Source organism: Hibiscus syriacus, unplaced genomic scaffold, assembly GCF_006381635.1.
Source record: "Hibiscus syriacus cultivar Baekdansim isolate YM2019G1 unplaced genomic scaffold, ASM638163v2 tig00116997_pilon, whole genome shotgun sequence".
NCBI classification, from domain to species: domain Eukaryota; kingdom Viridiplantae; phylum Streptophyta; class Magnoliopsida; order Malvales; family Malvaceae; genus Hibiscus; species Hibiscus syriacus.
In genome coordinates this window covers 2,273,937-2,295,567 of record NW_024063513.1, presented here as the reverse complement: position 1 = coordinate 2,295,567, position 21,631 = coordinate 2,273,937, and the positions used below count along the sequence as shown (strand labels likewise).

The 21,631-nt window shown below is 33.3% G+C and overlaps 2 protein-coding genes and 1 pseudogene across 2 annotated transcripts; 1 reads left to right on the top strand and 2 right to left on the bottom strand.

Moving 5' to 3' along the window:
• Window positions 1–10,070: 10,070 nt before the first annotated feature.
• Window positions 10,071–12,951, bottom strand: LOC120194123 (annotated as a pseudogene).
• Window positions 12,952–14,915: 1,964 nt separating this feature from the next.
• On the top strand, window positions 14,916–17,453 carry LOC120194286 (xyloglucan galactosyltransferase KATAMARI1 homolog). The gene has a single exon (XM_039196634.1). It carries the CDS (start codon window positions 14,916–14,918, stop codon window positions 17,451–17,453), a length of 2,538 nt encoding a protein of 845 aa, XP_039052565.1.
• Window positions 17,454–18,154: 701 nt separating this feature from the next.
• Window positions 18,155–20,116, bottom strand: LOC120193881 (respirasome Complex Assembly Factor 1-like). Its single transcript, XM_039196305.1, has 4 exons — window positions 19,807–20,116; window positions 19,420–19,523; window positions 18,494–18,623; window positions 18,155–18,376 (listed from the first exon to the last, which is right to left on the bottom strand). Exons 1-4 carry the CDS (start codon window positions 19,921–19,923, stop codon window positions 18,338–18,340), a joined length of 390 nt encoding a protein of 129 aa, XP_039052236.1. The 5' UTR covers window positions 19,924–20,116; the 3' UTR covers window positions 18,155–18,337.
• Window positions 20,117–21,631: the final 1,515 nt, after the last annotated feature.

Sequence of the window (21,631 nt, the reverse complement as noted above, 5' to 3'; positions counted from 1 at the left end):
TCTGGGCTGGGTCAGGCCCAACTTAGCTCACTTGGACCCCAAAATAGACCTAGACAATTAAAATAAAAATAATAAAAATAAATAAAAAATAAATAAAAACGATAATAATAATAAAATATTTTCTAAAAACTATATAATATATATTTTCAAAAGTATTTTAAAAAACGTTTTCAAAATTATATAGTTTTCGAAAATGTTTTTTTTTTAAAATTATATATTATAAGTTTTCAAAATGATTTCAAAACTATATAATATATATATATGTTTTCAAAATGTTTCTTTTTAAAAATTATATTTATTTTCAAAATGTTTTGAAAACCATATAATATATATTTTCAAAAACGTTTTAAAAACTATATATTATATTTATTTTCAAAGTGTTTTAAAAACTATATAATATATAAATGTTTCAAATATGTCTTCAAAACTATATATATATTATATATATGTATGTATATATAAAAAATAAAAAAATAAAAAAAAATGAGACGAAAATGGGTGTCTACAATTTTGTTATGGGTTTTGAAATGTTAAAGATGATTTGATGATGTTTAAGTTAAGGATATTTTGTTAAGGGTATCAAACTTAGGTTAAGGGACATTGGCAGTTTGACGATGTTTTGTGAATTGGGTAGTAAAAGATGAAAATGGTCGAGGGTGTTCAAATGTTAAGGATGCTTTGTTAAGGATTTTGAAATGTGAATGATATATTGTTAAGTGCTTTGAATTGTTAAGGCTAGTTTAGATGAAAGTAATGTGTGAAATGTGTAGCATATTTTGTAACAACTAATGAACAAATGCAAAACAGTTTCATAAATACGCAAGCAAAAGCAAAAAATGGAACATTAATTGAACAGAAAACAACAATTGAACAAGATGTAAAACAGTTAAAATACAAGAACAAAGTGAAATATTTATAAAATGAATTTAAATCATATATAATAATTGAACAAAATAAACTATTGTTTGTATTGATTAATTTGAGCATTTGTTCATACATATCCAAGTCATATTTTGTACAAAAAGGAATCTTCACCAGCAATTTGTAACATTCTTACTATAACTTTGTGAAATAAAACTCAAAAAGACCAATCATTTTTTTATATAAAAAGTTATATTCACCAGCAGTACATTACCCTAAATCCTAAAAAGTTACATCAAATGATAATTGTTTGACAAATTGGTTATCACAAATCACAAAAGTTGTTTCAAAAAAAATCTTGGTTCATCTTCATGTCCATCTTGGCCTCTTTGAAGTAGGATTTTCTGTTTAAGGTTGGATGGTAGAGCTTTGTTGAGAAGGCATCATCCATCTAATTGTCATGCCCGAGCCTTGTGTGTTCTGGCTCCCTTAATGAAGTTGACTTGGACCTTTCAGATTGGATCTTATTGGTCTCTTAATCTACAAATAAAAAAAATGCATACATTATAATACCATAAATGACAAACCATAAACAGAAATAATAAATACTTATGTAAACCTTACAGGTAATTTGACAATTTTATTCACTTGTACTTGAGGTTGTGTGGCAGAAGACATAATCCATCTTAGTATGTTGATCGAGTCTTGTGTGTTTTGGCCCCCTTATTGTTGCTGGCTTGGACCTAATGGATTCGACTTATTGGTCTCATAACTTACAAACAATTAATGCAGTACATATTTAAATGATTATTCCAACCCAATTAATTAAATGTATAGAAATAATTATTAAAAACTTACAGGGTTGCTGGCTGGTACAACAGGTGTGTTGCCACCAATTGGTCCCCCTGTATGATCTCTAGTTGTGGTATGTGTTTCCACATTTTTTGAATCTCATGGTAACTCCTTTTTTGGTCATTTTTCTTGTTACCCCCAATTATTCACCAGCCTTTTTCATTATGCTCTTTTGAGGTCTACTAGGAGACATTCTTATTATAGGGGTAAATGTAAAAGTGACTTGGGTAAATAATAGTAACCCCATTTTTTGAATCATTTTTTTTAAATTTTTATGACCTGTCAATACACCCGTGGTATTTAACGATTAAAAAGCAATTTTTTATGTCAAATCATAACATCATCAGATTTTTAACCGCACAGTGACTAAAAAAATTAATTTTTAAAGTTGAGTGAGCAAATTGAATTTTTTTAAAGTACAGTGAGTAAAATAGAAATCGGACGAAAGTTCAATTGCAAAATTTGCAATTTACCCTAAATTAATTCATTCTCATTATTTTCTTTTAATCGACCTGCGTGTTAGCAACGAGATCAATTTCTTGCATTTTAACACCATTCAAAGCATGACAATAAATTAAAAAATTACTTTTTAAAAGATTTACTAATACAAAATAAATATAATTACAAATTAATATATATAGTAATTACATAATTTGAACTAAGAATGTAATATATTTAAAAATAATCGATATTGATAGATAATGAATGATTTGATAGTTTAGAACATTTTATACAAAGATTCAAATGATTTTATTGAAGATTGATAGTCCATCCTTTTAATAATAATGAATTGTAGATATAAAAAAAGTACAGACTCTAGATGAAAAAAAATCTCAATTATATACTTTAAATTTTCGATAGTCATTTGATCATTCATCCACGTGATAATATCTAAAAAGACTCGATACATGACCTCATTAAATTACATGAATTATTAATTATTAGATCGTAGAAAAACGTATTATATCATGGGTAACTTTGAAGTTGAATCTTTTGGAGTGACAGAGGATATAATAACTTATTAAAATTTTAAATTATAATAAATTTTTTAAAAATCTAAATATATTATATAAAATAAGATAGGCTCACATTAAATTAATCAAAGCTTAATGTAAGTATTCATGACTGCTTGATAAATTGTTTGTTCATATCTGATTAAATTATATATAATTTAAAATTTATATTAATTAAATGTATTTAAAAAATAAGATATATTTTTATAAGTTAAATTAAACAATTAGTATGTTAATTAAGCATGAAGACTTAACTTACTATTATTCTTAAAATTACATGTAGTTCATTTATATACCTTATATGGAGGGAGGAGAATTCGACAATATTTTATGACGACCACACACGAGATTGAAGTTTGTTATAAAATATAAAATGAATAATAAAATTTAAATTACAAGATAAACCTACAAATAATATCAAAACAGTAAATATTAATATTTAATAAAACATTATCTTATGTAATTACATTTATTTCTTATATAAATATTGATTATATATTTTTAATAGTTCACTGTTTTGTGAATAAATACAACTATATATTTATATAAAAAGTAATTCTCAACATTTGAATTTAAAGTACTTATCTAATATCAAATGACTTGACTTTCTTGTTTACATAAGACCAAATGTATAAGCACAATCAATTATATATATATAAATATATATATATATATATATATATATATATATATATATATATATATATATAAGATTTTTTTACCAAACATCTACGGATTCAATTACACGATCATATAATAAGAAGAAGAGATCATTCTGAATCAATCCCTTTGCCCTTTATTCTTCAAGAATCACAAAGATCATTTTCAAGTTTAAATTTGTTCATTTGGAATCTAGGTTCTTTTACTTCATTTTTATTTACTTATTTATTTTATTATTTTCCCCTCTTTTTTTAATTTCTTATATATATATATAACTGATTGCGCTTATATTTTTTTAAATTTTATATAAATTTTAAACTGTTAAATAAGTGAAAATAGACGAATGAGATTAATAGTAACAAATAATAAGATATTCACTGAAAAAAATAAGGAGATAATCTCAATCATTCATTTTTGCTTATCTAATGATCCTAATTTTGTATAAAATAAAAAAATTTACACTATGTAAGTGGATCATAACTAGGGGTGCTTATCGAGTGAGTTAATATCGAGTTAGGTAGTGTTTGACTCGTGCTCTTTAAATTTTTATTACTCGACTTGACTTGTTAGTCGTTAAAAATTTTTGTTGCTCAACTCAGCTCGATGCTCGTTGAGCTCGTTAAAAAATTTACCTTATAGTTTAACCATAGATAAAATCTACTAATACTATATAGAGCTTAATATAAACATAAAATAACAAATTTAACCAAGAAAATTATCAAAAGAGTGTATAAGACAATTTCAATGTATAAACTTTAAAGTGGCATTCCACAAATACACTAAACTAACATATTGAAACTAAAATAACAATTCACAAACATATTAAAAACATTATTTAAAAAAAGAAGTTCAACGATACATTATCAATCCTAAAATAAAATCAACAGTTATTCACTCCATTTTATTATTGCTTGCAATAACCAAACTACTAAAAATTATAAAAAAATAAGCCGCTTGCAAAATTTATCAAGTCAAGTTGAATTTTGTTTGACTCGACTTGTTAAGATATCTAGTTAAGTTCGAGTTGAGTCAACCCAGCTCAAACGTTAAAAAAATTTTAACTGAGTCAAATTCAAATGACTACAAGCTGCTCAACTTATTAAGTATCATTAATCATGACCCTCTATAAATAAAGACACATGGATTTAAACTTGAAAATAATAAATATTAAGTATATTAATAATAAGATACATTACATTCTTAAATAGATATATAAATTTTCAAAACAATATTATTAAGAGAGAAAAGTACAACCTCAAACGTAAATCCTAAAACAACCATCAACAATATAAAAAAACTCCAATCATTTTTTTTAGAGATTAGATTTTATATGAGTTTTTTAAAGTTAATAACGTATATTACATAAATCTTTATTCGTTTATACATATAATTATAATTATTTATAAAAAAAAAAATTTAACATAAGTGACATTATGAGGTACAAGTACACGAACAGAGGAGGTGTGGGGGCAAAATTGGGTGAAAAGTGAGAGACGCGTGAAGTGCAATTCTTGATAGGTGAGTCATTTATCAAACATGAGGCTCTTTCCCTGTTTTTCTTAGCTATGTTTGCCCCAAAAATGATCCATTTTCCCCTTTCCATAATTTACGTCACATACGTGGATCAATTATATTACCCACGTTCTGTACCAAAACTATTGTAGGATTTTATGCCAATAGTACCAGGCTGAGGTTTAGAGCGTGCACTCAGTCGCTACCCCCCGCCTTGCTAATCCTTTTTCCTTGCTTCTTTTGATACCCTTATGTCTAAGATGTAAAAATTACTCATAAAATTACGATTGATTATAATAATTAGTTTTAAAAACGATTTAAAATATTACGAGTTAAAGATATCAAAAAATGAAGTGATTTTTTTTATAATATCAGATGACCAATTTTTATTTTAAAACTTCAATAGAATTGCACGAACCAAGTGACCTATGTGGTAAATGAATTGTTGTTATTCATGAGACCTGAGTTCGAACACCATAGATACCAGGGGTGTAAGCGATTAATGTCGAAAGGTTGAGAGTTTATCTTTAAACATGTATTACCTTGTACTTACCCTAGACTAATAAAAAAAACTTCAATAGAATTATGTCATATGAATGGAAGAATTAGAATAAAATAATACTTATGATTTAAGAGTTCACCTAGAAATATTTTAAAATTTGAAGCTTAAATTATAATGAAAGTAACAGTTTGGGGATAACATGTACAATTATATGTTAATATATAGGCAAAATGAATTTTTGCACTTGTTAAATTTTATAAAATATATTGTTTTAACTCTATTTTCACCCTTGAACTTCAAAAATTGATCAAATTCGACCAAAAATGTTATGGAATTATTACGTTGACATTATCTATTGTCTATTTCTACCAGAATCAAGGTCCTTATTTTATTATTTTGCATAAAAAATGAGTTATTTAAAATCATAAAGATTGCAAAAATGTAAAATGTTAAAATAATATTAAAAATAAAATATTTTTGTGAACAAATGAGACATATATGAAGATTTATAAAAACAATTGAAATACTATAAAAAATAAAAACTGGAAATTGACCTATACAAATAAAATGATTTAGTTTACTGAAGCTGGAGGATAAAATTTACTTTTATGCCATAACGTCGTATGGGTCCAACTCCAACCAATTAGCTTACACCTTGAATGTTTAGGTGGGAATTTGGGTTACAGTATTATTATTATTATATGGGGGAGACGTCCCTTTAGCTGACTTTGATTTCCAATTTCCAATTTCCAGATTTTTGATTTTTTTTCTCTCATAATTATGCTGTTATACATATAATGCATTGGCTGCTGGAAAATTGGAGTGCCCTTGGTCAGGGTAAATTAGTGGCTTGCCATTTATTTGCAATTAATGGATTATAATTAAAAAACAAGGATACCCTTTTATTTGGGTGCATTGTTCCTTATGTAATTTCTGCATTAAATATATATAGATGCTGATATTTTTTTATTAAGCTAAAGTGATTACAAAATAATATCTGTTTTAAATATTCACAATTATTTTTCTTACCAAATCCTTCATTCCATTGGGCTCAATATGATGAAAACCACCCAATGAATCGGCAAAGTCACATTGGCGAGGTTCGGAGGAGAAGAGGTCACAAAAGAATTGCACCACATGTCATTGCAGCGTTGCTTGATCCTCGCACCATTCACCATTCCCGAACTTTAGCATGCGAATAGAGTTCCTCCTTCGTCTGTTAACCGTTGAGGCATAGAAGAATCTTGTATTCCGATCCCTCTTAGTTATCAATGTGCTTCTAGATTTTTGATGCCACAGTTTTTCCTCCTAATCCAACACTAACTCGAGTTCCTTCTTAAGAGAATCATAAAGATCCATAAGGTACACCGAATTGTAGCGCTCCAAAGCAAGTTCGATGCCCCGAATCCTTGCAAGGAGCAAAGACTTGTCTTCCAATGTGTCCAAAGACCTCTTTATTCCAGCGCCTACATTTATCCTGCACCTCAATCAGATTATCAAAAATAGGAACATTATTATTCCATACGCTAGCCATTAAGTTCTCAAAATCCGGGTGCTCATTCCAGGCTGCAACAAATCTAAAAGGGCGATTTCTCGAAACTGAAGAAGACGCATCAGTAGAAAGACTAATAGGTCGATGATCGAACCCCAGTCTCTGCAAATGGACAAAATAATTAAAGCGTTTGAACCAGTGATTATTACAAAGACACCTGTCAAGCCTCTGATTAAGATTACCACGCTGCCATGTATACATTGGCTCATTAAACCCCATGTCAACCAATCCAGAATTAAAAAGAAACAAAAGTTCGGACATCCACCTGATCTCCTATGAGAACCCCAATTCTCTCATGAGGTCCACTAATGGCATTGAAATCACCGCCTAGCACCCACGACTTGTCATCATCAGGTTCAAGAGCACGCAACTGATTCCATAGCTTATTACGAACACTTTACCTACACAACATTCTCTTTAGTATCAATAACAATAACCTCTTTGCTCCCTTTCTGTAGCTTCTTTTCCCTTCAACGTCATCTTTCCTTCCATTCTTACTCAACTCAACTCAGCATGCATTAGCCGGCCAACTTTGCTGCTCGAAGGGCCTGTGGTTGGTCAAGGTATGGTCCCCGTCCCCCGATCTTCACCAACAACTTCCTTACCCTTAGTTGTATCACTACCAACCACCCCGTTCTGATGATTTTTAGCTGCTCTCGATAACAAAGCCGCAAACCGAGTTCCTCCATTCTGATCCTCCTTACTTGGTATTACAAGGTCCGATTCTACCGTCTTTTTATTATGGAGGCCTTCTTCCTTCTCGGGGCCACTTGCATCCAAGGACCAAAGGGATCCTTAGGAGTGATCGCTTCAACTCTTTGTTCCTCTTGTTCGGCATGATTCACATTTTGACAAGCAATCGTCGTATGACCATACATTCCACACGCATAACAGATGGTAGGTAAACCTTCATACTCTACCACCTGATACCTACCATCTATCATCAACCCCGGAATTAAAGGCTTATCCAAGCTCACTACAATCGCCAATCTAGCAAACCGACCACGCCGTCCTTCAGTAGTGTTGTAATCGATCCTTACAACTACACCGCTTGATGGAATCTCTCGGAAAACCAAATATCTGGTATGATGCCCTCCTTTCCAATCTGCACATCACCCTCCAGCAACTCAATGTTCAAATCGGAGATCGGGTTATCACCTTGTGACACCATTCCCCGTCCAGCCGTTATATGACGAAACGAGGGTTTTCCCCTTAGAGCGTTCTCTCCAGCATCTTGGGCATCCTTCATCTCTTCGTCCAAACCCTCCAACCCTGGCCCCCAGCCCTTCGCAGGGATCCATGCCTCCTTAACAACCGGGAAAACATCTCCAACAGGTGTTGTCCCTGACCACTCGGGGGACGTCGGAGCAAAACCAGGATTAATCTCATCCGGCGGTTGTCCCGACGACTTGAAAAATTGCGTACCATTAGGGTTTCCAGAAAAGTCGGAGCTAACATAGGGTTCCATTAGTGAAGATAAAAAAAACCCTACTTATCTAAACCAAGTGAAGAGAAAAAAGACACGAAAATAATATCAGTAAATATAAATCATGATACATAAATTTAATAATATAGTCATAAATGTCAATAATCTTGAAAGCAATTGGTTAAAAGTTTTAAGTTGACTCTTTTTATACTCATAGGTTGAATTGTCCATTTAGCTCAGTTGATAGAGCACAATGTTTTTAATATTGTGGTCTTGAAATCGAGTCCCATTGAGGTTAACTCATAAAGAAGATCTTAATTCATAAAGAAGGTCTTCTATGAAAGTTGCTCTCAACCTGACGTTGGGGGCAGCATTCTACTATCCCACCCCCCTTACCCCATTACATATGGGAATAGAGTCAGCTAATTTTTATTTTTTATACCCATAGGTTGTGGGTTCAATGATTTTGTAAAGAAAAAATTGGTGAACGTGGCGACACAACTATTCTCTTAACCCTAAAAAAAGAAATAAGTAAAATCAGTATCTATTATTTTTCCTAAAACGAAGAACTTTCATCTATTGATCATACTTTTCGTGATTAAGAAATACACGATTAAAATTATACGAAACTGCGGATACATTCCCAATCTTGTGTGGATAAGGCTCGAAATAGAAGTTAGGAAGATTCATGTTCATCTTAACCAATAATATTATATACATATCATGTACGGACACGATCACATGGAGTATTTATTTCAATGCTTTAGAAGATAGCTTGAAAAGGGCATGGGAAGACAGTATCACATGCATTTTTGTCACATACAGATGAGAATGAAGCAATAGGAGATAGCTGCTTGGGGGTTGGAACTGTAGCAGTGATGGATAACAAAGGCCCTAATAAAAGAGACTTGGCAACATGTGATGTTCCATTGTCTAGCTAAATTGATTTTAAATCCATTTATTGTGTGCATAAACATCTTGTTATTGATTTGCATTGTGTCCCAAAACAACCAATGATTTTGTGTGTCACTGAAGCCGGCATGCATGGGATCATCATCAAGACTTACGCCTGCCTGGTCTTTGTCATATCGTTTTTTTTTTTGGGGGGGGGGGGCATATTATATAAATTTTCCTCCCAAAATCAATGCACCCTAACTACTAACTTAACTACCTGTTCATTATTGTAAGAATAGACGTGACTTCACTTCACATATAATCATGTTTCATGTGACTATTATACCGAAAAATCATACTATATAAAAAGAACACCATGATTTTATGTATATAATAATGTTCAAAACCACCATGATTTTGAATATCCTAAATCAGACAGTCCTTGTTCATTTGGACAAGTGTGAATAAATCGCAGCCACTAATACCTTTTCTTGCCAAATGCCAGGCTACACCAACTGGAAACATAATATTATACACCAGTCTTAATTGTTCCAACGTCTTGAGCTCTGTTGGAGAATATTTATAAGTTATTATATACCATGTTTGGTGAATTATTATTACTATTATTATTTATAGAAGCTAAAACTGCAATAAATGGTAGATTATCCTTTAGAGCAATCATTGCCGTTGCATACTATTTCATCCTCATAAACTGTAATGTATTCAACATCTACGACTACGTCGAGTTTTTAAACACTTCTTTACAAATTAATCTTCTCCTATACATGCTCAGTGCATCTATCGTTGACTATAGAGCTCAAAACATACCTGTTGAATATGAGAAGAGCTTTCAACTGATAGTGAGAAGTTTCCGGTTTTCCCGTTGCTTATGCATGTTAGGCTGAGTTGATTCCCGTATCCGATTGACTGCAAAAGAAACAGTGATTAAATGGATAAGACTTAATAAACAAGAGAGCAGCACAACTCACCTCACAATACGCTTCCTCTTGTGACTTGCAGCTCCATGATGAGGTCGGGACACAACTCGGATAATGACACCAAGAACAATGATCATTCAAATTAATCCCTTGAAGTAGCATGATTATGCCGGCTGTGAATCTGAAAAAAAGGGAAAAAGAGAGATCACGATGCCTAATAATACCAAACTCACATTAACTCGTAACTGGCAACAATTAATAGTCTTCCCCAGGGGACTGTTTGTCAACAGATGTATATTAAAGAACCACAGGTGTAAATCTATAGTTTCTGAGAAAAATCGTTTAAAAATCATGCATGCAAATTTTCAAGGCAATAGTCTAATAAGATCATGAAGAGTGATTAATATTTTTATATGCAAAGTTTCTTGAATTGAGGGAAAGGATTCCACAAACTTACCCGGCAATCAAGAGCATCAGAGAGATGAGCCAGAGGACATATTGGTATGGCTTGTGTTTAGGTTTACTAGAAGCCACAATGTGTCCAGAAGGAACATGTTTCTTGCTAACATATCCAAACTGGGGACGGATTAGAAACACAAATCCAAGGAGAAACCCAGAAAGAAATCCACCAATATGAGCAAAGTTATCCACATGTGGGAGGAGTCCCATAGCTAGATTTATTACAATAATGAAAATAAGAGACAGCAGTGCTGCTAACTGCAGAAAGAAAACCAAAACTCTAAGATAATTGTCTCCCATATGAAACAGATTAAAAAGAAAGAAATAACAGAGGGAACCTTACATGCCTTATTTGTGTAGATTGTCCAGTTTGTGATGAATTACGAAAGCATGCTACCTAGTAAACCAAAAAGTGCACCCGAGGAACCAACGGATATGCCGGTTTGAATGAAAAGAGATGACATCAAACTCCCACCAAAACCAGCAATTAGATAAAGCAACCCGATTCTCACTGCGGAAAGATAGCAAAGAAAAATTAGGCTTAAATACCTTTCAACTAGTAAAGTAACTTTTCGGCAGGTAGCATGGAGGTTCGCCAATCCTTATCTACCTATTATCCTAGAACAGTGTTGATTTCGGAAAATAAAAAGAAAGGACGCTTAGAAAGAATCACACATTGGAAAGCATACATATTCCTACTGAAGGTCAAAAAGCATTGAGAAAGGCCTGTCAGAAGGACATTTCTAGCCATTATGAACAAATCAAACACCAGTGAACTGCAATCAATAGTTCTTGGTCAAGCATCTCAAAATCCAAACTCATGGAAAACACATACTTAACCACTAGCGAGGGATTTGACCTTTAACAACGTGCAGAAAGTTCTTTCAATCACTAGGCACTAGCTTAGACTGCATTGTGTGTATTTGTCATCTACGTTTCTTTGTTCTCATCCTTCATTTCTAAAATTTTGCATTGTGAGTTGTGACCCCACGGGAACTAACAACAGTTACAAGCCAAAACAGGTATTTAGTCGACACCAGAATGTCGAATTGAATTTGCCATGGTTGTATTTATCGCAAAGGTAATTAACTCAATGCAGAAGATAAGAAAAAAAAGGATAATAAAGCCATGTAATGTAATATTTTGGAAGACCTAATACGACATGTGGTTATAAGAAAAATGAATTGAAATATATGACCAGTTTAGTGTGTTCTAGGAAAGTAGTTAGTCATAGAAACCACAAAGACACATCTCGGATTTGCAAAAACAATGATTATTAGCAATTGAAACAATAAATGCTACATCATGGACTGAACAGTTAGTTCAGAAAATATAATAAAGCTTGATGTCATCAACACAACATAGTTTCAGTTGGGAATAAGACGCATACCGAACCCAAATTCCTGCTCGAGCCGAATTCCAATGAATACGAGACTCAACATATTGGCAAGTATGTGGAAAACGCCAGCATGCAACCATATACAAGAAATCATACGCCACGCCTGATGTTCATGAACGATTTTGGTTACGTCCAGGGCACCCATTTCTCTAATCTGAAGAATGAAAACAGAAAAGAGCATATTAGGACATGTCAACAATGAGCTTGTACTAGCAACCCTATATATAATCTTCCCAGAGATCACCCAAAACAAATTTATTATATATTCTTCCAAGACCATATCCGAAGCAGAAAATTGTAAAAACTAATCATAAATTTCTTTTTAAAAGTAAATTATAATTATCATGATTGACCATAGATTTCTCATATTGATCTATACAAAATCAAAAATCCAGCTCTACCTATTTTAGAATTGACTGAGAAATTATGGCAGTCCCAAGAATCCAAATTCTTTACTTATTACAGTTTTCCCCCAAAATCATTTTCTAGATGCTAAACCAATCCTCATTTCAGCACAATAAATGTAAAAAAAAAAATCCCACCGTAAGAACATGATTTTCATCTGGTTTGAGAGAGAGAGAGAGACTTACGTAGAAGCAGAAGGGCCAAGGAGAGAGTTCTCTTTCATTGGCTGGAAAGAGAACCTTCCCAGGAACCGAGACACACAAGAACCGGAGTTCTTGGGGCAATTGTTAACAAACATGGAGATTAGAAAAAGGACTACGTTTGCCAAAACAAAGGCCGGAATAAGCCAAGGCACCCAATTTTTAAACGGCATGAAATTCATCGACCGTCGTCCTTGGTGTCCTCTCCGGCGGCTGTGACCCTGGCCCTCCTCCAGCAGCAGCCGCACATGGCCATCATGTGAAGGCGATGACACGGATGGTTGGGGCTCTGATGCCGCCGCCGGTTGCACCGCATTGTCTCCTTTCTTAGGATTCGTCGCCTTGATTTCTATCCTAGAATCCATCCCCACTTCAAAACAAACACACGTACGGGGGGTTTTGTTTGACACTATTTTGAGATTCTTGCGTTTGGTTTTAGTTAAAGGATGAACCAGAGACAAAGCAAAAGCAAACAAACATAACGGGACTTCCCAATGTGTTGTTTAGTATTTAGGTAAACCAAATCTAATATCACTTAATTATGATTTTTATTATAAATATGTTATTTTAAATAAAGTTTAAATTTACTTTTAAAGTAGAATAAAGTGATTTTTGTGGTAAAAGAATTATTGATATTTTTTTAAGCTTCGGACTCAGCATCGTAAATGTCAAGGGTATGAGCGCTGAGCATTCAATATCAAAATCAAAAAGCTTAAAAGTTATATTTGAATAGATATTATAAAATTTATTTTTAAAAAAAATTTATAATTTATCTTATCAATATGATAATAATATTAAATTTGAATTGAGATAATTGCGTCCCGTATATATATATATATAATTAATAACTAAAATTTTAAATAAACATTATTTTATAATTACTATAAATTATTTAATATATATACGATAATAATAGAGATGAATGATAATTAAAATAGAAAATAGACCAAGTCCAAAGGATTGGAAGTTGTTAACCAAATAGGGCCTTGTACCTAACCCGACCTTAGCAATTTTTGATGTAAACAAAGACCCAACCCAATACATCATAGTTTAGACCCCAATTTTTGATAGAATATTATATTGGTTATTTTTTAAAAAAAATTGGCCCATTCAATCCCCAAGTCCAACCCACAGTTTAATTGTTAGGTTTATAACACCAACATGAAAAAAAAAAGAATTAAAGAAAAATGATACATGAACAACCAAACGATTTCAGTAGTTAAGAGATAGTTGCTATGTGAGTTTGAATACGATGTCTATAAGGGTGTCTGAACGTTCAGTGTCAAATGGTTGAGATTCTTTCGAATAATTATTACCTTATAATAAATACTATAATTAAGTCAAGACTCTAGACTTATCTTAAACACATTTAAGATTCGTTTCAAAACTAATCGACCCAAAATACTTATTTTTACTAATTAAAACACATTTAAGATAGTTGTATTAATGATTTTGCAGGTTCAAATTGATAATCTCTAAGTGGTTCGGCTACTAAATGACTCCAATGCTGATGATGATTTATTTCCCCTGGTGCGTGCCATTTCACTGCTTCAAACCGGAATTAGTCTATGTTTCTTTGGGTTCCTCGTGAAGGGAACATGGTAGCAGATGGGTTGGCCAAGCTCATTCTTCCTCGACACTACTTGATGCATTCGTTTGCAACTGCTCGAGAGGACACTGCCCCATAGCTACGAGGGACATCTTAGGCTCTCTTTATGTCAGGTTATGTAAATTCTAGACTCACGCCTACTTTTCATTTAAAAAAATATAATTATGCCAGATAAAAAAAACTTTATAAGAAGAGAGAAATTTATTGAATAAAAGAAATGAAATCGTAAACCTATAAAATAAATGAAAGATATGATCAAATATACCGATCTCATTCGGTGAGGAATCAGCCCTCAAATTTTCTTTCCTTGAAGTTAATTCACAGTGACTGAGAATAAGCTAACCGATTCTCCTATTTGCCGGCAAAGGCGCATTTATATATATAGAAAATTTCCTTTAATAACATATAATTCAACGCACCCAAAAATCTTGAATGGTTCAAACATCTTTCCATTTTCCCCAAGCCTCAAAATTCCTTCATTTCTTCCCAAGCAAATCCCTTTAATGACTTTCCTGATTCTTTCATCCCTTTTTTTTTGTTCTGTAATACAATCTGCTCGTTGATTTCTATATATACATACACATGTATATGATATATGAATAAAATAAGATTTGCATTAATCATATTATTAGTATGAGCAGTGAAACGTTAATGGAGAAACCAACCAGTGGGAAATGTCGATGCAGAACCCAATCCTGGTACACTGTTTTCATCTCTTTCCTTTTATGGTTCACGCTCTACGTGATTTATTTGTATTCTTCGTCTGTGACGTTTAGCAAGAGGGAATATAGTTTAACTGTCAACAATGATACGGCTATTTTAGATTCATCCGAGTCTTTTCGCGGTGCTCTTAGAGATCACGAAACTGAGGATTTTTCTCGTGTTGGTGGTATTAATCTCGAAGATATTGTTGATGATGAGGATGAAACAGATTCTGAAACAGAGGAAAAACCTGTCGAGGAGTTGTCTGAGGATGATGAAGTTTATCAGGCGATTCAGTCGTTGTTGACTGAAGAACAAAATGAAACTGAACCCGTTGAGACCGAGACGAATTCCGGTAATGAAAACGAGGATGTGGCTGGTAGTAAAGGGGTTAAAAACATGGATGAAGATGATAGAACGGCGAAGGACAAAAGAAAGGAAAATCATGCGACCGAACAGAAGAAAGGGACAGCAAATGTTGCGAAACGAAAAAGGGAAGACAATGCCGAGGATCGGGAGAAAGGGAAGGAAGATCGTGTGGCAAAACGGGAAGGGGCTGCAAATCATTTAGAAAGACATATGGGAGAGAATGTTGAAGATCGAGCAGCTAAAGGAAAAGCGGCTGCAAATGTTTTGGAACAGCACATGGAAGACAATGCTGAGGATCGAGAGAAGAGGAATGAGGCAAGATTAAAAGAGACTGCAAATGTTTCAGAACGGCAGAAGGGAGAGAATGTCGAACATCGAGCGGCTAAAGGGAAAGGGACTGCAAATGTTTTGGAACAGCACATGGAAGACAATGCTGAAGATCGAGAGAAAAGGAATGGGGCAGGACGAAAAGAGACTGCAAATGATTCGGAACAGCAGAAGGGGGAGAATGTCGAACATCGAGTGGCTAAAGGAAACGGGACTGCAAATGTTCTGAAACTGCACATGGAAGACAATGCTGAGGGTCAAGAGAAAAGGAACGAGGCAAAACGAAAAGAGGCTGCAAATGTTGAAACACTACCGGTTATTAAGAATCGAAACGAGAGGACAGGGCACCCGAGGAGAGAAACCAGGAATAAACCTGGGGATTCATCTGATCATGTCATGGAGAAAAGGAACGAGAAAGCTGTTGTGTTGCTGAGAAGACCACGAGCTCGGTCGGATCCATGTTCAGGACGGTATATCTACATTCATAACCTTCCCAGGAAATTTAACCAAGATTTACTTGAAACTTGCCGGTCGCTTAGTTTCTGGACAGATATGTGCGAATGTGCATCAAATCTTGGTCTAGGTGCCCCTCTTCCTAGGGATGACAAACTTTATTCAGGAACAGGCTGGTTTAATACAAACCAGTTTTTGTTGGAAGTCATTTTCCATAACAAGATGAAGCAGTACAGGTGCTTAACTAAAGATCCATCGGTTGCTTCAGCGATCTATGTTCCGTATTATGCTGGCCTCGATGTTGGTCGTTACCTTTGGGATCCTGATGGGTTTATGAGAGACTATGATGCAGTTAATCTTGTCAAGTGGCTTGCATCTAGACCTGAATGGAAAAGAATGTGGGGTAGAGATCATTTCCTGGTTGCAGGAAGGATTAATTGGGATTTCAGGAGAGACCCCAGAAACGAATCTGATTGGGGCAATGAGCTTCTGAATTTTGATGAATCGAGGAACATGACATCGTTGGTACTCGAGTCATGTCCATGGAACTACAACGACTTTGCTATTCCTTATCCGACGTATTTCCATCCTTCAAGAGACAGTGAAGTGTTTCAATGGCAGGACAGGATGAGAAGACTGAAAAGACGATTCTTGTTCTCTTTTGCGGGTGCACGGAGACCTGGTCGCCATGAATCTATCCGCAACGAACTCATCGATCAATGTCTCGCTACTAGAAAGAGATGCAGGTTCCTAGAATGTGATAAAACACAGAAGTGCCACAAACCAGCATACTTGTTGAAATTATTTCAAAGTTCCATCTTCTGTTTACAACCTTCAGGGGATTCCTACACCAGGAGATCGATATTCGATTCAATTGTAGCTGGTTGTATCCCAGTTTTCTTCCATCCAGGTTCTGCTTACGTTCAGTATATATGGCATTTCCCCAAGGATTACAGGAAATACTCGGTGTTTATACCGGAAAGAGATGTTAAGTCCGGGAAAGCCAACATCGAAAGAATATTGCAAAGAGTTTCTAGAGAAAAAAGAGCAGCAATGAGGGATGAAGTCATAAACATGATTCCATCGGTGATATATGCAAACCCATCATCAAGATTGAGGAAAACTGAAGATGCATTTGATCTAACAGTTAAGGGTGTTCTTGACAGAATTGAGACAGTGAGGAATCAAATGAACGAGGGGAAAATAGTGAATTATGAATTTGATGAAGAGGAGTCTTGGAAGTATTTTGCATTTGGGAAACTTGGGCCCCATGAATGGGATATTTACTTCTCCAGAAAAAGTGGACAACATGGACCATAACTTTGATACAAATTTCCTTTTAAAAAAAAAAAAAAGTTGAAGGATGAATATCGAGTATGAAGAAGTATTAGCAAATGAAACTAGAAGAAGAAACATAAGGGTAATTTTTTTTAAAATTATTGTAATTGTAGTAGTACCATTTTAGATTATGTGCTTATTGGAGATAATTATGGTCTATGGACTCCAAAAAGTCTTTCTCCTTCCACTGATTAGAGATTTGAAAGTTACATATCATTAAAGCTTGTTTAATGAGGTAGAAAGTACATGGTATTGTGACCAAGAGGAACTCTTACAAGGTAAAATCGTTTGAATTCGGAGTTTAGCTCAATTGATTCATACAAGCTTTCTCAAACGGCCATGAAAATAATAAGAATCTTCCAGAAACGGTGGGAATTGCATGTCCAGCTCAGTTGATAGAGCATAAGGCTTTTAACCTTATGGTCGTGGGATCGAGTCCTATGGTGGGCAATTCATAATTCGGACATTATACAAATTTGCCCAAGTTTCACGCACTATCAAAGAGTTCATCAGCAACACATAATTTGAAGCAAAAAAAGCGTTTTAATTTAACATCAGATCCTTTGTACCCCAACCTGCTACATTCTGTAGCTACTTTATGAAAGTAAAACTTTAATCGAACATGTACTAACATGATAACGGAGAGAAAAAAATAAGCTTCATGGTCTGTGAAATCGGAATGCCGCACAGTGAAAAGTGAAAGGCAATTATAGGCATTTCTCAAGTAAGAGAGTTTTCCACTGTTTATCAAATCTAAAAGTTTCTCATTGTTTTCCGGAATAATGAATTGTTCCTCATCTAAAGAGTTGAATCCTTCGAATGTGACTTACAAACAGAGGACAGCCAAATCGATGATAAAATACATATCAAAAGTGAGCCAAGCTGTAGACGAGAATCCACGCCAACTGAATAGGAAAAAAGAGGGTTTAATTAAGCTATAAACATAGGAAAGCTCCTTCTGCAAATATTATGCTATACTGGCATTTGAACACGAAAGAAATAACAAAAATTTAATTGAGTACCAGAAAGAGAGTTATTGAAGCAAAAAGCCCTTCTTGTAGAAGGGCTGCATGGCCACCAAATTCTTCCTCGTCAATCTTTAGTATCATTGCATAATAACCATATATGATGCCAGTGGATATGGCCAGAAATCTGCAAGCAAATAACAACAAATATTTAACTAAAAGTTCAGAAAATAATAAGAATATATAAAAAAGGCAGGACAATGATGGTGCCAAGGTCAAATACTACTATTATTTGCTTATTGAACAAACACTAAGTGGATATCAGGACATTCAAGATAACTGAAGTTGGCAGCATAAACCCCTTGACATGATATGCATAAACCTCTTGATATGATATGCAGAAACCTCAAAAACTTGCATTTAATTTTAAAAATTGTTGGCACGTGAAGACTACACCATATTCCTTTCAAAGATTCAACGAAATGGGATGGTGACATGCAAGTCTGATTCTCAACAAATGCAAGTGTAAACATCATGTAATTTAACTTGTCAATTTCAAAACATCAATGACAGATACTGCATTCAAAATTGTTAATATCTCCGAGGAAATATACATTGAAGTTAGCAAATTGCGCCATCATAGAGATTAGCTGTTCCAGATATCTACTAAAACACGTTACACGTTTGCCAATGCTAAGATTTATTAGTGACTAGTCCACAGACAATCTAAGATTTTTCCAAACTTTAATCACCATAAATCAAGAGAGCTAGTTCCGGCCAATTGCACCAGTGTAAATTCCAAAAGCCCAACACACAAGGCTCCTGATATATGCAGGGTCATACCAAGTGCACACCTATCATCACAACAAAGCATCTACATAACTAGTGAGACTCACCAAACTTGGGACAGATTCAACCCATCCGATACAAATCAGAAAGCATTGCAATTTACTAATGTAGGCAACATGAATCTGAGAACTTACATGAAGATCCAAATGCCTCCAACCACTGGGATTGCTCCCCATAATAAACCACAGAAAAGAGCTACAACTTGTCGAATCCAATGCAATGCATCTCCTAATTGATCCTGCTTCAACAATGAACCAAAAATCTTTATAATTTTCGTTTTCCACAACTTACCCAATTCAAGTTCATTCATGATAATCCAATTACCCCCCCCCCAAATTTAACATGAAAAAAGAAACCCATTAAATTGAACTACTTCCAGAACTAAATAAGCACAATTAAGAGCATAATTGAAGTAAAAATGACTGTGATTGCAGTTGACCATTAGTTTATGTGACTCTAATTAATAGTAAAGCCTTCAAATAAACAAAATTAACGAATAAAAAGAAAAGCAGATTATTAACCTTGTCCCAAGAAGCTTCTGGATCTAATAACTTGGCGAATTTGAACGGAGAGAAATGACCGTTTTCGTGTTGTTGATGCTTCTGTGCATTCAATTTACCTGATTTCGCTTCTTTCATAGTCAATTTTTTCTTCAAAAAAGTTACAAATATAATATAAGTAAAACAAAGAATTCAGTATAAAATAAGAACTCGGATTTAGATTAATTTGAGGTTAGAATTGAATTAGGGTATCGGATGTGGAGAATATTAAAACTTTTTGAAATCCTTCGATGTCGATCTGAAAGGCAATGGATGGCCAGATGGGATGTCGTGAAGAAGAAAGACTGAAAGAGAATATTACTTTATGTTATTTCTTAAGTTTCATACAATATTTTATTTCTTATTAGTGCTCGGCACGTGATGCAATTTTCATCTCTTTTATTGGGTAAAGTACATATATATTCACTAAATTATAGGATATTTATTTTTTGATTCTCTTGACTATTAAAAATTATAAAATAGTCCTATTATTATAGGGCGACGTTTTATTGAGTTCTCGACTATTAAAAGTTAAAAAATTATCACTCAACTATTCATTTATTCTAAACTTATCATTATTCATTAAAAATTTAATGATCGTTTGAGTTGGACGTTAATATGTTGATTGAGATATGATAAAATATGATTTTGTAATTGTTAGAGCTATATTTTGTGGTTTGACTTTCCGTTTAAATTCTACCATCGAGTCAATGCATGAAACATTATGTTTTTGAGCTAGTGCTTGAAAGCAACATCGGCACTAGTAAACATCATTAAAATATGATTTTATCATATCAAAGTCAACAAGTTAACGTCCAATTCAAATAACTCTCAAATTTTTAACGGAAAATGACGAGTTTTAAACGTATGAATATTAGGATGACCATTTTAAAGTTTTAATAGGTGGGGGACTTAACAAAAAAATATCCTATAACCTTTTGACAATTTTATAAATTTTAATAGTCGATGGACTCAATAAAATAATATCTTATAGTTGGGGATCATTTGTGTACTTTACCCTTTTTCCTACTTGGGATTATGTGTAATTAATCAATCATAATTACAAATGATACAACAGAGTAAAAGGAAACCAATAATTATATGGTTAATGGTTACAATTAAATTAATAATTAACATTTATTTAAATAATATAGTAATATTTAATTAGAATAAATTTTAGAAACAATCAATATATGATATAAATGAGAATAAAAATACACAACTAATTTTTACTTAGAATGTGTATTTAAATTATATAAAATAATATTAAATCAAACTTGTTTCAACTAAAATATAATAATTAATTTTATGTACAATTGAACCAAATGAATAATTTGTTCACTTTTTAGTTAGTGTAGAATTTTTTTAATAATACGAGTGATTATAAGATAGTGTATATTAAGAAAATTGATAAACTATGTGAATAGTTCCCTTTGTTTTTGGTTTTGAACGTGTCGTTGGTTTAAAATTTAAATGTATTTAGTCTCTTACGTTATTGATCTGTTCAGTTTAAGTTCCTCAACTAGTAACTCTCGTTAACCCTCTAATAGAAATATTACATGACAATTACAAATTAAAGAAAATTCACATATTGTTGTGTTCGTCTTCTTCGTCACACCTTTAACCGGGGCTCTCCGTATAAAGCAATCAAAGAAATTCTCAACACATTGGCTGCTTCCATTTGCTTGGGTTTCTTCAGGAATCGTATCTGCATTAAAATGTGTGTTGGCAAATTGAATTCTTAAGGGAAAAAAACAATGAAGGTGAAAGCGGTGACAATTATCGGCAGAATATTAAAATCAAGGGC

Coding starts and splice junctions, on each gene's coding strand:
- LOC120194286 (XM_039196634.1), top strand. CDS start 14,916: ATGAGCAGTGAAACGTTAATGGAGAAACCAACCAGTGGGAAATGTCGA.
- LOC120193881 (XM_039196305.1), bottom strand. CDS start 19,923: ATGAAAGAAGCGAAATCAGGTAAATTGAATGCACAGAAGCATCAACAA. Junction 19,524..19,806: donor CAGAAGCTTCTTGGGACAAG/GTTAATAATCTG, acceptor TTGTTGAAGCAG/GATCAATTAGGAGATGCATT. Junction 18,377..18,493: donor CTTCAATAACTCTCTTTCTG/GTACTCAATTAA, acceptor TTTCCTATTCAG/TTGGCGTGGATTCTCGTCTA.